This window comes from Mustela lutreola, chromosome 6 (assembly GCF_030435805.1).
Source record: "Mustela lutreola isolate mMusLut2 chromosome 6, mMusLut2.pri, whole genome shotgun sequence".
NCBI classification, from domain to species: domain Eukaryota; kingdom Metazoa; phylum Chordata; class Mammalia; order Carnivora; family Mustelidae; genus Mustela; species Mustela lutreola.
Window position 1 is genome coordinate 157,702,526 of NC_081295.1, and position 13,280 is coordinate 157,715,805.

Genomic DNA, 13,280 nt, shown 5'->3' on the forward strand with positions numbered 1-13,280 from the left:
ACTTCAACATTTTCCTTGTCATTGTCATCATCACGGGCAACGTTCTGATCAGGTCTGCAGCCCCCACACCTGTCCCCAGCTGCACTCACCTCCCTGTGCAAGGAAATTTGTTTCTCACTTCTCTGGCCCTTAGGCGGTCCCAGGAGTGACCTTGGGTTTCTGTTCAGGGTCAGGCCCTGCTGGGCATCAGGAGGAGGGAACCTGGATCTCTCAGAGCAGATATGGGATGGAGCCTCCCCAGATGCTGGGCAGAACGCCCTCCAAAGGAAGCCGAGCCCCCCTCCTTCACTGCTTCAGGACTTCTCCATGGGGCAGGGGACGCGCCTTCGGGAGGATTCGCTTCGGCACAGCAAGTGCAGGCCTGCGGGGAGGCGGAGTCTGCACACTGTGCGGCCCCATCCTTCTTGACTGCCTATCTGGACCCTGGCACTTCCGATCTGAAAACAGCAACGGATTTGACCCTTCTGAGGACAGCTACGGGCCCCAGGGTGGCTCAAGAACGTGAGACACCCAGAAGAGAGTCAACGACAAGACACACTTCTCACACCACGGCGAGCTGGTGCCCGCTGAGTCCCACGGAAGCCCACATCCTGTGGGTATGGCCACAGACTGCCAGATTTTTTCCCCTTGCTAGACTCTGCTTGCAAGAAAACATCCAGGTGTTTGGAAAATGTTTTCCATGTGTGTCTACCCCCTCTGAATTTTGGAAGCAGCCCACTCCTGGAGGGGAGGCCCCAGGTCTTCCCCGAGGCCCGCATTGACACAGGTGGTCCCAGGTTTTCGGCAGTGCCCGTGTCTTTCTGGAAGCTGGAGTCGCTTTCCTTGTCAGCCCCGGCTTTGCCAGCTTTCCCGTTACCGTAGGAAGGTTAGGTCAGGGATCATTTCTGTTTGGGAACAGGACAGCGTCTCCCATTGACGCTGATAATTAAAGTCCCTCTACTTTCCAAGTGCCAAATAAGATTTTAAAGGACAAAGAATTTAAACTGCAAAAGATGTTTGAAATATGTTCAAAGCAACTTTTGAAAGGGAAGAAACCAGCTCGTTCACCTCACTTCCTAGTACCAGTTTCTCTCCTGTCCTCTGTTCCCACAGGAAAGACCAAACTGTGACGACGGCACGGCCTTTGCACAGGGCTTCCCGGCACCTTCTCTACTCCTCGGACTGGGAGGGAGCTTTGGTCTACTTTTCTCCTGTTTTTATGTGTTTTTAGATTCTTAACAGTGAGCAGGAATTTTATAGGCAGAACATCTGTGTCTTCGTTATTTCGAGAAAGCAAGGCTACCTCCCACTTGGGTCCCCCAGAGACCGGCATGGGGGGGGGTGGCGGACTCTCAGAGGTCTGTGTCCACCCCTCACAGCAGCCCACAGCGGCCAGCCCCACGTGGTGTCCAGATGGGCCAAGGAAAGTCCCAGAGCGTGTTTGAGGAGCTGGGTGAGGTATCCGAGGAAGCTGGGACCGCGTGAGAGAGGTGGACGTCCCAGACGTAATACGGGGGTGGGAAAACACGGCGGGAAGCCCACTGCTGCAGAATCCACTTTATTTGAGACAGTGACGGGAAGGAGTTTGAAGGTGGGGGCAGCTCGGGTGAGGGGAAAGCGCATCCTTCAGAACGAAGGGACATCCCTGCCCAGGTGCCATGCCTGAATGCACTAAGGGACAGGCACCAAGGAAGGCTCTGGTCGGGTCCGACCCAGGCGGCTTCAGGACCCGCCGTCATGGAGATGCCCCTCCTTTCACATGAGGCCTGCAGAGATGGGTGAGAAAGAGAACTCCAGGGCGTCAGGGCAGCGCAGGTCGCATGCGGGAGAGGAAGAGCCTTACAACCTGCTTTATCTGGGAAGAGAGAAAGGCTACAGAGGGGATCTTGAGAACCTTCTAGCTTCTGCTTCTTTAACCCTTCAGGCTGGAGAAAGGACAGAGGCCAGAACTTCCGGGCATCGCCTTTTTAGGGACACTGGGTAGTCTGGACCATCTACCCTGGCATATGCCTTTCCTTTGGGGTGGAGTGGTGAGAACTTGGTATTTCTGGAGCAGAGATTTGGGGACAAAGGTATTCTTTCCCTTGTTTTCGAACACACTCGTGAGCGCACGAGCGCCGGCGAACTCCTGCTTTGGGGAGGGTCTGGTCATAGGGTGCTGGGCGGGAAGGGACGCGGAGCAAAGATGGACCCAGTGTGGAGCACATCCTTCAGGTGGGAGGCAGGCGGCCGCTTCGGAGGGTCTCCGGCCCTTTCTACTCGCTTCGGAACTGTTTCAGGTACTCCAGGATGTCTGCCTTGACCGCGCTGACGGGAGCCTTGTGGAACCAGCGCATGACCGGGACTCCGTCAGGCCCCACCAGGAACTTCTCGAAGTTCCAGCGGATGTCGTGGACCTTCATGGGCTCCCAGAAGAGCTGGTTTGATGAACCCAGAAGATCAGAGGTTGGAGGGCAGGAGTTCTGGAGCAGAGATAGGAAAAACAGAAGGTTTTCCCCCTGCTTCTGCGTGGCCCAGGTTTATCCCCAACCCTGGAGAGTCTCCTCACCATCCTGCATCTCCATATATTAACTACCTGACGTGCCCCCAGGAAGCACAGACATTTAGTGCAACATCACCCCCGCATCCCCCACAACTGGCAATCGGCCGCGCGTGGGCTAGAGAGTGTGGCAGTAAACAGAAAATACTCCTCCTTCCCTGTCCACCCCTCCGAGGATTACATCATGGTGCTGCAGAAAAATACTATTTTCTGTCTTCTTGGATAAGTCATATCATTTCTAGAGCTTCAGTTTTCTTAGTTGGAAAAAAATGCTTTGGTTTAGAGTCGTGGTTTCCAGAGCTGGGGCTTCACAGTCTGGTAAAAGTTCAATAACTATTTCTTGGAGATTAGTATAGAATAACTAACATTTTATTAACATGTAGTTATATAGAATAACTAAATAGAATATTTAGAATAGAACAGAATAACTATATAGAATAACTAAAAATCACAAGTCAACTATAACTAAATTTAAAAATTAACAGATTTTTAAGTATTAGGTTGAAGGAAATAAAATTGGTCATATCACCATTTTGGGGCAACACAAATGGTAATCTGTATGATTTAATTCAACATTAATTTAGTATCAGAATAAATGATGGCCTTTTATATTCAATAAATTAGGCTTTGTGGAAAACTCCCCACACTGTGTTTTTTTTTTTCAGGTTGCCATGAATGGGTTAGAGTTTCAACAAGGACCAGACCTGTCTGGCAGGCCAGCAGAGGGAACCGGTGGCCTAAGAGAACATCAGATGGTTCTGTGGTCTTCGTGGTTCTAACACTCAGTAGCTCCCTGGTCAGTTAGTACACGGGACCCTCCATTCTGTGCTCCATGTCTGTCTCCCCGACTGCACAGGGGTCCGCCAGGGAGGGGCTGGGCCCTGTTAATAGGTTCAGGCTCCCTGTGTGGCACAGCTGCTCACACCTGGGACAGATGCCATGACTGTCGGTCACATGAGCAAATCATTGCCATCTGGGAGGGGGCGTTGGCTACGTCAGAGCTGCCTTGTTCCGTTTCCTGTACTTGAGCTCAGGGCTCAAAATGGATCTGGTCATGACTCCTGAACTTAGCTGAGCATTTCTTTCCAAGGAGTCCAACCTCAATCCTAGAAACGAGCCCCATGCTTTCGGGGTATCTCTGCCTACCTGACCAGTTCACGCAGGTGGGTGGTCACTCACCTTCAGGAAGGTAAAGACCTTCTGTTCTTTTTCTCCATTCACATCCCCTTTCTCAAAGAGCTGAAAATTGGGAACAAAACCACCACCGGGACGCACATACCTGCAATGAAGCAGAGTTTTCCCAAGAGGGTCCAAGTTAGAATAAGGAGGGGCCGTAACGGCCACAAGTCCATGAAAGGAAGTCAGAAACAAAGAGGAAGAGACGGTGGACAGGGAAGGTGAGGAAAGAGAGATGTCTGGGGGTCAGGACCTCGTGCTTTCTGGAGCCAGTAGACAATTCTAAGGAAACTGGAAGGGCGTGTTTGAAGGTCATGATTCCCAACTCATTTCTATTTCCCAAATTCCCTCCTCTGCCCTGCTCTGCTTTTCCCATAGATATTCCCCTAGTGTCCACGTCAAGAGCCCAAGGCGAGTGAAAGGTTGGGCGTTGCTGGCCACGCCAGCTTGCGCGTGAAGCTTCACAATGATGTTCCTGAACCCTGTGATCCACCACCCGCCCCGGAAGCTTCCAGAGGAGGAGGCCTCCAGGCAGCAGGAGGAAGGGAAAGGCTGACAGGGCCTAGGCAGGGACCCGAGCCGGCACTCACTTGAGCCCAGAAAGGATCTCTGAGTTCTTCCCTGGTTCTTGTTTTCCAAACTGGTTGCAGGGAAAGCCCAGCACGACGACACCAAAAGGCTTCAGCTCCTCCTGTAGTGCATTCAGTTCTGTGGGGAGACAATGAGCAGCATGGGCAGCCCGGCAGGGAGCCCCGGAGGACACTGGGATGTGTCCAAGTACAGCGACAAGTGCAGGGAGAGGGTTCCAGGTTACAGAGTCCGGGGAGGCGGGGCACGAAGCTAGCACACAGGTTGACAGAAACACACCCAAACAGCTGCCATCTTTCTTGTGTGGTTCCCTACACGGATGCACAGCACCCTCCAGTGGGGGAGACCCCAGAGAGCACAGATGGGTTAGCCCGTGGGGTGGGCGGGGGCACCCGCTGCATGCTGAAGCGAATTAAAATTTAAATGTCACGGCCAGTTTCCATAGTGGCGGATTGACTGACGGACCAAACATCTTGAAGGAGAAGGCAAACAAAATGGACCTGCTCCCTCTGCCCCCATCATGCCCCACAGGGACACACCTGACACCCCAGTTCGTGCTCCCAAGAGCCCCCCCTTCGGCACTCTCACCTGGGACCTGCGGAGGGAACCCAGATCTGAGCCCAGCTCCAGAACATGCTCTACCCTCTTGTCAACTCTGACCTAATGGGTGTCACTGCCCCGGGACAGTCACTGGGATTCCAGGCTACGAACTCCAAACCGCTCTTCAAGACTGCTGGGAGGGCTTCCAATGTGTCTGTGTGGACCCGCACCAGTCTTTCTGCCGTCAGCCACTCTCGTCCCCATTGAGTCAGTCCCGGTGCCCCCCCACCCAGACTCAGCTCCATGTGCTGCTGTCTCCCCGAAAACCCTCGGCTTCAATGGCAGTGCCTTCCTGTCCCTGTAGGTTTCTTCATGACGATCCCTACTCGCCGCCTCCTTTCGCCATCAAGAATACATCCTTCCTATGGCAGAAACCGCAGCAGACCCTGCTGTTGGGCCTCCGGCAAAGGCCTTCAACTCTCGCCGTTTCCCCGTCTGGAGTAAAATCTGAATGAGACACTTTTTAAAAATCTCGGGTATTTAGTAAAATTCTCATGGTTAGTAAGTCATGGCATGGCAACAGAGTGGAAAACTGTGGCTTCAAATACATGAGGAAGCTCATTGCCTGTTGACACAGAAGAACAACTGAGACATTGTATCATGTGAAAAAACAAGGTGTGGGGGCGCCTGGGTGGCGCAGTGGGTTAAGCTGCTGCCTTCGGCTCGAGTCATGATCTCAGGGTCCTGGGATTGAGCCCTGCATCGGGCTCTCTGCTCCGCAGGAAGCCTGCTTCTCTCTCTCTCTCTCTCTCTGCCTGCCTCTCTGCCTACTTGTGATCTCTGTCTGTCAAATAAATAAATAAAATCTTTTAAAAAAAACAACAACAACAAAAAAAACAAGGCGTGGAACCAGTTGTGTGTGTCTGCGTGTATGAGAGAGATTTGCTTGTCTACACATTAAAGATTTATGACAATATATACCATAAACTGATAACCTTGGTTACTCAAAAAGAAAAAAGGTGGATATTCTCACCCCCCCCCCCCCATGGAGCTGGACACAGGGCTTGAACTCACAATCCTGAGATCGAGACTTCAGCTGAAAGGAAGAATCAGACACTCAGCCAACTGAGCCGCCCACCCAGGGGCCCCCTGGAAGCTTTCTCTCCTAAACCCTTTTGCATCTTTTAAATTTCCAATGTGAATATATTCCCTATTCAACACAAATTTAAATTAAAACTAAATTGAAACAGATTTAAAAGCAGATTCACATTCCATGGAACTGCTGTTTATATACCATGACTTTTTAAACTTACTATATATTTTTTCTCAAATTTAACTTTTTGAAGGGAGGAAAACCCCTACTTGCTAAATGACACTAAACTGTTGCTAAATGATACTAGCCTTAGATTCTGAGATTTTACACAAATTAAATAAAGATTTAGTCTCTAGCTTTACAAGTTCTCCCTAGGGTTGATTATACATAAAAATAACTATAAAGTGAGCCCCAAATTCTTTGAAATGTCAGATCTTCCTGTAATCTGCACTTTTGAAAGTATCTTTTTATGCACAATTTCATCATTAAAAAGTCTTTAGGATCTCTTGGTGAATGTGAACCATTTGGTTTTTGTTGTTCTTTGAAGGAGGGGCTATTTCAATACAATTTTTGCCTAAGTCAAGCAGCTCCTTCTGTATTAGTCCTTTTAGGATGCTTTAACAAATAACCATAGACCAGGGGGCTTGTGAACAATAAGAACTTATTTCTCAGAGTTCTGGAAATCCAAAGTCATGGTGCTAATGTGGTGGGGTTCTAGCAAAGGCCCTCTACCGGGTTGCAGACTGCAGGCTTCTCACTGTGTCCTCCCACGGTGCAGGGGCTGTGTGTGGGGGATCTCTATGCTGTTTCTTCTTATAAAAGCACTAATTCCATTCATGGAGGTTCACCGTCATGACCTCAACACCTCCTGAAGGCCCTGTTGCCATCGTATTGGGCACTGGGATTTCAACATACGAATTTCAGGGGGACACATTCAGGCCATAGCACCTGCTGACTGTTCTTCTATTTCTTTTTCTTCCTTTTAGAGAAACAGTGTGAGCAGGGTGGGGAAGGGCAGAGGGAGGGAGAGAGAGAATCTTAAGCAGGCTCCGTGCTGGCTTAGTCTCACGACTCTGAGATCACAGCCCGAGACAAAATCAGGAGTCAGACGCTTAACCAACCGAGTCAGCCAAGTGCCCCTGAATGTTAATTTTAAAATATCAAAATTTAGTGAGCTGTGTATCTTAGAGGTGAAATTACAATACACGTAAATTTAAGTGGTGTTAAAAAAGAGAAAATTCTTCAATATCTTGTTATTGAAGTCCCATTAAGACAAATTGATGGGGAAAAAAAAGGAGAGAAAGAAAAGACAAATTGATGGGACTTTATATTTTTGATCATTTGAATAGATACCAGTGTCAACATGTGGGAAATTTTTCTTAGAAACTGTTCACATATTATTTTGCATATATGCATATGCATATGTTCACATATTAATTATTGCAATTAATCTTAAAAATTTTTTTTGAAAAGCAGAAAAACCAAGTTATGGCATGTCAGAAACTGCATTTATCTCTATTACAATCCATCTGAAACTTCAAATAACCTTTTCTGGATCAACAGGGAAACCAAACTCTTCCCCATGAGCACAAAGAAAATCTACCTCAGTCACCGTGGAAGGTCGGGCCAGGTTGGGAGAGATGAAGAGTTTTTCCAAAGAGCTGTCCCACTAAAGATTACTGGTGAGAAAGCTGTATTTCCTTCTTGGAGCTGCTGAAGAACCCAAGAGCACTTTCTAGAAGATCCTCTCTGCTGCTGTTCTCAGAAGTCACCAATGAGAAGGATAAAGGTGGCCCCTTGAAAGCTAGACTCCGGCCTGGGGTCGTAGCTAGGGTTTCCTATTCTCCTGTTAAGCAATTTCACAGGGGCGCCCGGGTGGCTCAGTGTTAAGCCTCTGCCTTCAGCTCAGGTTATGATCCCAGGGTCCTGGATGGAGCCTCTGCTCCGCAGGAAGCCTGCTTCCGCCTCCCCCTCTGTCAGCCTCTCTGCCTATCTGTGATCTCTCTCTCTCTCTCTCTGTCAAATAAATAAATAAAGTCTTTAAAACAACAACAATTTCACAGAACATCAGTATTACACAACATCACGGTCACAGTGGTCATGATAAATCAAGACCTCGGCCTTGCTTTATTCCCCTGACCTCGTAGATAAGAGTTATTAAGACATATCTGAGTCACAGTCACAGAATCCTCCCCACTCCCTCATTTCCTGACAGCATCCAATTCAGAGCAAAACTTCAAGTCCTTGAATCTTCCCCCAGAGCACCGAACACAAGCCTAGATTCTCAGATAAGTTCTTTCCAGCACTTTCTTCTCGAGAAGCCCCATGGTTCCCTACAATATATGTTCTCCCTCACGGCATCAAGCAGCAAACCCCACTTGTTTAGTGATAGGTACATTCCTGGTGGTTTTTGATTAAATCCTCGGGAGAATCTCAGTCCTCCAATCTGGAGATAATTCTCCTGGCCTCCTAAGGAGTAGAGCAGTGGCAGGATTTAGAGGGACGGACTCCCCTGATGACCTGTTTCCCCCTCACCCCCCTCCTCCCAACAACAAATTAGGAAAACCTCTGGAATTAGAATATGGGCATCTGACCAAGCTTATTCCGGAGGAATCAAAACCGGAGCTCTTACCAGGATACTGAGCTGTCAGGCCTCAGTACGTGGCCACGTTGACAAAGAGCACATGCTTGCCCGCATAGCGCTGGAACTGCACATACTCCTCTTCATTGAGGGTGAGGGCTCCGTACTCGTAGATGGTGCCCGTCACCCCCTTGTAGCAATCCAGCTGGAATGGAACAAAAACCGCCATGCTGTGACAATAAGGCAGACAATAACCCTAACAGCCACGGACTTCTGCAGAGCGCTCAGAGCTCTTTCGTGGAACACCTCGAGATACTAAGAACCGAAGAGACCTCTGTCTGGTAGTATTCTTAGTTATGGCGAGACCACCACCAGAATGTGTGTCTTGTAAGTTAAATTCCTTTCTGTGTGGGGGTCACCTGGCTGGCTCAGTCAGTGGAGCGTGTCACTCTTGATCTTGGGGTTCGAGGCCTAGGTTGGGTATAGAGATTACTCAAAAAATAATATCTTAAAAAAAAAAAGCCTGTGTGTGTGTGTGTGTGTGCGTGCACGTGATGCTCCTAAGTTCTGTCTCTCACATAGGTATCGTCCTGTGAGCTGGGATGTAGAATCCCAAGAAAACCATGGACTGGAAGGGCTGAAACTTTCCAACTCTGATGTTAGTTCTCCTCCAGTCTGAAGGGACCTGATACCCAAAAATGCAGCCTTTTATTCACAAGAGGGCTTTCTACAGCTGGAATTGTGCCCCAAGCAGGCAGTAGTGGCTGACGTGAACCCAGATGCCCCCTCATAGGTTGCCTTTTTTAAATTTCAGAGAGGGGAGAGGGTCTTACGAATGCTGGTCTTAAAGCATCTTATGTACATCATCTTACATGTCACAGGGACCTGATAACAGAGCACTCAGAGTGGTTTGAGGACCTGAACAAGACCGAGGCATATTAGAAATGCAAGTACCTGAGACGCCTCTCCAAAGAAGACATCCAGATGGCCAACAGACCCATGAAAAGATGCCCCACATCATTTGGCACCATGGAAATATAAATCAAAACCACAATGAGATACCACCTCACACCAGTCAGAATGACTAAAATTAACAAGTCAGGGAATGACAGATGCTGGTGAGGATGTGGAGAAAGGGGAACCCTCCTACACTGCTGGTGGGAACGCAAGCTGGTGCAGCCACTCTGGAAAACAGTGTGGTTCCTCAAGATGTTAAAAATAGAGCTACCCTATGACCCAGCGATTGTATTACTGGGTATTTACCCCAAATATACAGATTCAGAGGGGTACATCCCAATGTTTATAGCAGCATTATCAACAATAGTTCAACTATGAGGAGAGCCCAGATGTCCATCGACAGATGAGGGATAACGAAGATGTGGTATAGGGGCGCCGGGGTGGCTCAGTCATTAAGCATTTGCCTTTGGCTCACGTCTTGATCCCAGGGTGCTGGGATTGAGCCCCACATTGCGCTCCCTGCTAGGCAGGAAGCCTGCTTCTCCCTCTCCCACTCTCCCTGCTTGTGTCCCTGCTCTTACTGTGACTCTGTGTCAAATAAATAAATAAAATCTTAAAAAAAAAAAAAAAGAAGAAAACGTGGCATGTATATATATACACAATGGAATGTCACTCAGCCGTCAGAAAGAATGAAGTCTTTCCATTTGCAACAATGTGGATAGAACTAGAGATTACGCTAAGCAAAATAAGTCAGTCAAAGAAAGATACAAATGTGATTTCACTCATATGTGGAATTTAAGAAACAAAACAGATGAACATAGAGGAAGGGAAGGAAAAGATAAGATAAAAACAGAGAGGAGGGCAAACCGGAAGACTCTATAGTTAAGAGAACAAATTGTGGATTGCTGGAGGGGCAGGGGTGGGGCATGGGCTAGATGGGGGACGGGCACTAGGGAGGGCACCTGCTGTGATGAGCACTGGGTGTTCTGTGCAGGTGATGAATCACCGAAGTTCACTCCTGAAACCAATACTTCACAATATATTAACAAACTTGAGTTTAAAAAAAAAAACAAGAAAAGAAAAGAAAAGAAATGCAAGTTCCTGGTTCTCCGGAGACCTGCTGAATCAGAAACTTCGGGGTGGTGGTTGGAGAAAAGGAGCGAAGGCGGGACTTTGCTTCATATCAGCTGGCCGTCTCCGGGCAGGGTTCCTGAGGCACACACCATAACACCTGTACAGCTCCCTCAAGGATTTCCTTAACATTTTACCCCTATAGCTTTGCTCTGGTTAACGTCACTTCACTTTGGTAACCATAAAACCAGCCATCCTCCAAGCACATGGCCCACCGTTAGCCATCTTAGGGGTCTCATGACTACTGTTTCATTAGGCAGTAGTCAATAACTTTATTGCAACAGCAGCTAGCCGCTCAAGGCCCTGGAAGTTTTGCTTCCAAATTCCTTAGACATTTACGCTATCCCTAACCCCTACCAACTAGAAAGCTTAAAATCAGTCACTCCTCACAACCTCCATGCAGCTCTTTCTGGCCATGGGTCCTGTTCCTGTGCTATAATAAAGCACTTTCCTACTGAAAATGTCTCAAGAATGCTTTCTTGACTCTTCGCTCAGCCGCCCACATCAGGTGGGTCCCAGTACCTTGTGCTTTGACAAGTCCCCCCATGAATCTTGTCTGGGGATCACTGCCCTCAATCATGGGTATTCTCTTTCTTCTGGGGGTAGGGGAGCCAGTAAGAGAAATGTAATTGGTTTTGGGGTGCCTGGGTGGCTCAGTGGGTTAAAGCCTCTGCCTTCGGCTCAGGTCATGATCCCAGGGTCCTGAGGATCGGGCTCTCTGCTCAGAGGGGAGCCTGCTTCCCCCACTCTGCCTGCCTCTCTGCCTCCTTGTGATTTCTGTCAGTTGAGTAAATGAATAGAATCTTAAAAAAAAAAAAAAAAGACAGAGAGAAAGAGAGAGAAATGTAATTGGTTTAAATCCACAAGTGAGACTGAGTTTTTGAATTAATTCATCTGGTTTTAAAGTTAAAACCTGGGCACCTGTGTGGCTCAATGGGTCGGGCCTCTGCCTTTGGCTCGGGTCATGGTCTGGGGTCCTGGGACTGTGGTCCTGGGATAGAGCTTCACATTGGGATCTCTGCTCAGCCGGGCGGCCGTTTCCCTCTCTCTCTCTGCCTGCTGTTCTGCCTACTTGTGATCTCTCTCTCTCTGTGTGTGTCAAATAAATAAAATCTTAAAAACAAAACAAAACAAAACCTGCTGGTACCACGTCACCCACTTGAAGCCCGACCCTGTGTCCTGAGACATATCCACACACCTCTGACGGGGCAGCTACTGACTTCCAGTGCAGAGATTTTTTTCCCAAGGGCATCAGGAGATCAGGGCTCCACCAAGACCCAAGAGCAAGTCCTCTTACTCTGGTCCACACTTTGTCCTCCCCCACTAGCTGCCGCTCACCACCCCACCTCCTCTAACATTAAAACTGGCCGACAGCTACCCTGGCCTTCTGTGTTTTATTGTCACCGGGGGGAAAGCCACTCTTCGGTGACCCTGACATTCCCCAAGCACTCTCCTGGCATCAGCCAGAGGCTCTTCCCCTGCCGCGTCTCAGCTGCTCCGAACGCGGGCAGCCACCCTCCCTCCCACCTCGTGCTCCTACATGTCCCGTTTCCCGGACCCACAAGACTGCCCGGAGGTCAGAGCAGGGGCGGCGGCGGAGGGGCAGGCAGGACAGCAGCCTTGGCCTTCTGTCCACCTGCTCCACGAGCGCCTGGTGACGGACATGGTCCGCGGAGGGGAATCGGCTTGCGGAGCCCCAACCTCGGAGAGCGGCTGCCAGAGTCGGCCGAGCTCGGGAGGCGGGTCCCGGCCTCGGAGAGGACGAGGGAGGACTCCTCGCATCCCTGGACACCAGGCCAGTCGACGGGGGCTGCAGTCCGCTGGGTCCCCCACGGGACACTCACCTTCATCTTCTGGGTCGGCTGGGCGAGGCCCACCAGGAACAGCGGGAAAAGCCCCGCAGCCCAGAGGTGAGGCATCATGGCTCTGGCGTGCAGGGCCAGGCGGTCTGCGGTCCCCGGGGCACCTCGGTCCCTTTTGAGCCCCGGTGGGGATCGGAGCCAAGCGCTCCCTCCAATCGCAGAGCAGCGCGCGCGGGCACGCGCGCGCGCGCGCACACACACACACACACACACACACACACGCCCGCCCCTGACCTCCGCCCCCACTGTCCCTCCCCTCGCTTCCGTCCTGCCCACCTCCCCCGCCCCCAGGCACCTCGGCCTCCCCTGCGCCTGTTGTGGCGGCGCACGTGTCCGGCCGGGCCGAGGAGGCCTGTCTCCTTGGAACCGGGAGTGCTGGGTCCGCCCTCCCCGAGGGCCGAGGGCCTCCTGGGGCCGCTGTCCGCGGAATCAGAATCTGCTTTTTAAAAACGAGACCGTCAGGTGATGCACATGCACAGTAAAGTTTGAGGCTCGTGGTCGCGGGTGACAGTCCTCCTCCGGCCTGTCGCAGCACACTGTCCTGGCGATGAAGCCGGGCCGCGGGGCCGCACCGTGTCAGACGCCCGTCCTGGCCAGCGGCTTGTGGACGCAGGCGGCCCCGCCGCGGGCACGGGCGCCCTGGGCAACGGCGGGTCCAGAGCCCTGACCTGCGCGTCCGGGGGCCCCGGGCTGCAGCTGCCTCCGCGCCCTCGTCTGCGCCCCCCACCGCCTCCCCGCAGTGGTGAGGCCCTCGTGGGAGCGCGCGGAAAGCGGTCGCAGACGGAATCGGCCAAGACACACTGAGCTGCTTCTCCCGCCCCCTCTGCCCGCAGC

General features: G+C 50.8%; 1 protein-coding gene across 1 annotated transcript; it reads right to left on the reverse strand.

The window, feature by feature from the left end:
* Window positions 1–1,527: 1,527 nt before the first annotated feature.
* GPX6 (glutathione peroxidase 6) lies at window positions 1,528–12,622 on the reverse strand. The gene is made up of 5 exons (XM_059176244.1): window positions 12,429–12,622; window positions 8,548–8,701; window positions 4,285–4,402; window positions 3,698–3,797; window positions 1,528–2,441 (listed from the first exon to the last, which is right to left on the reverse strand). The coding sequence occupies exons 1-5, from the start codon at window positions 12,504–12,506 to the stop codon at window positions 2,235–2,237; spliced, it is 657 nt and encodes a 218-aa protein (XP_059032227.1). The 5' UTR covers window positions 12,507–12,622; the 3' UTR covers window positions 1,528–2,234.
* Between the last annotated feature and the right edge of the window lie 658 nt (window positions 12,623–13,280).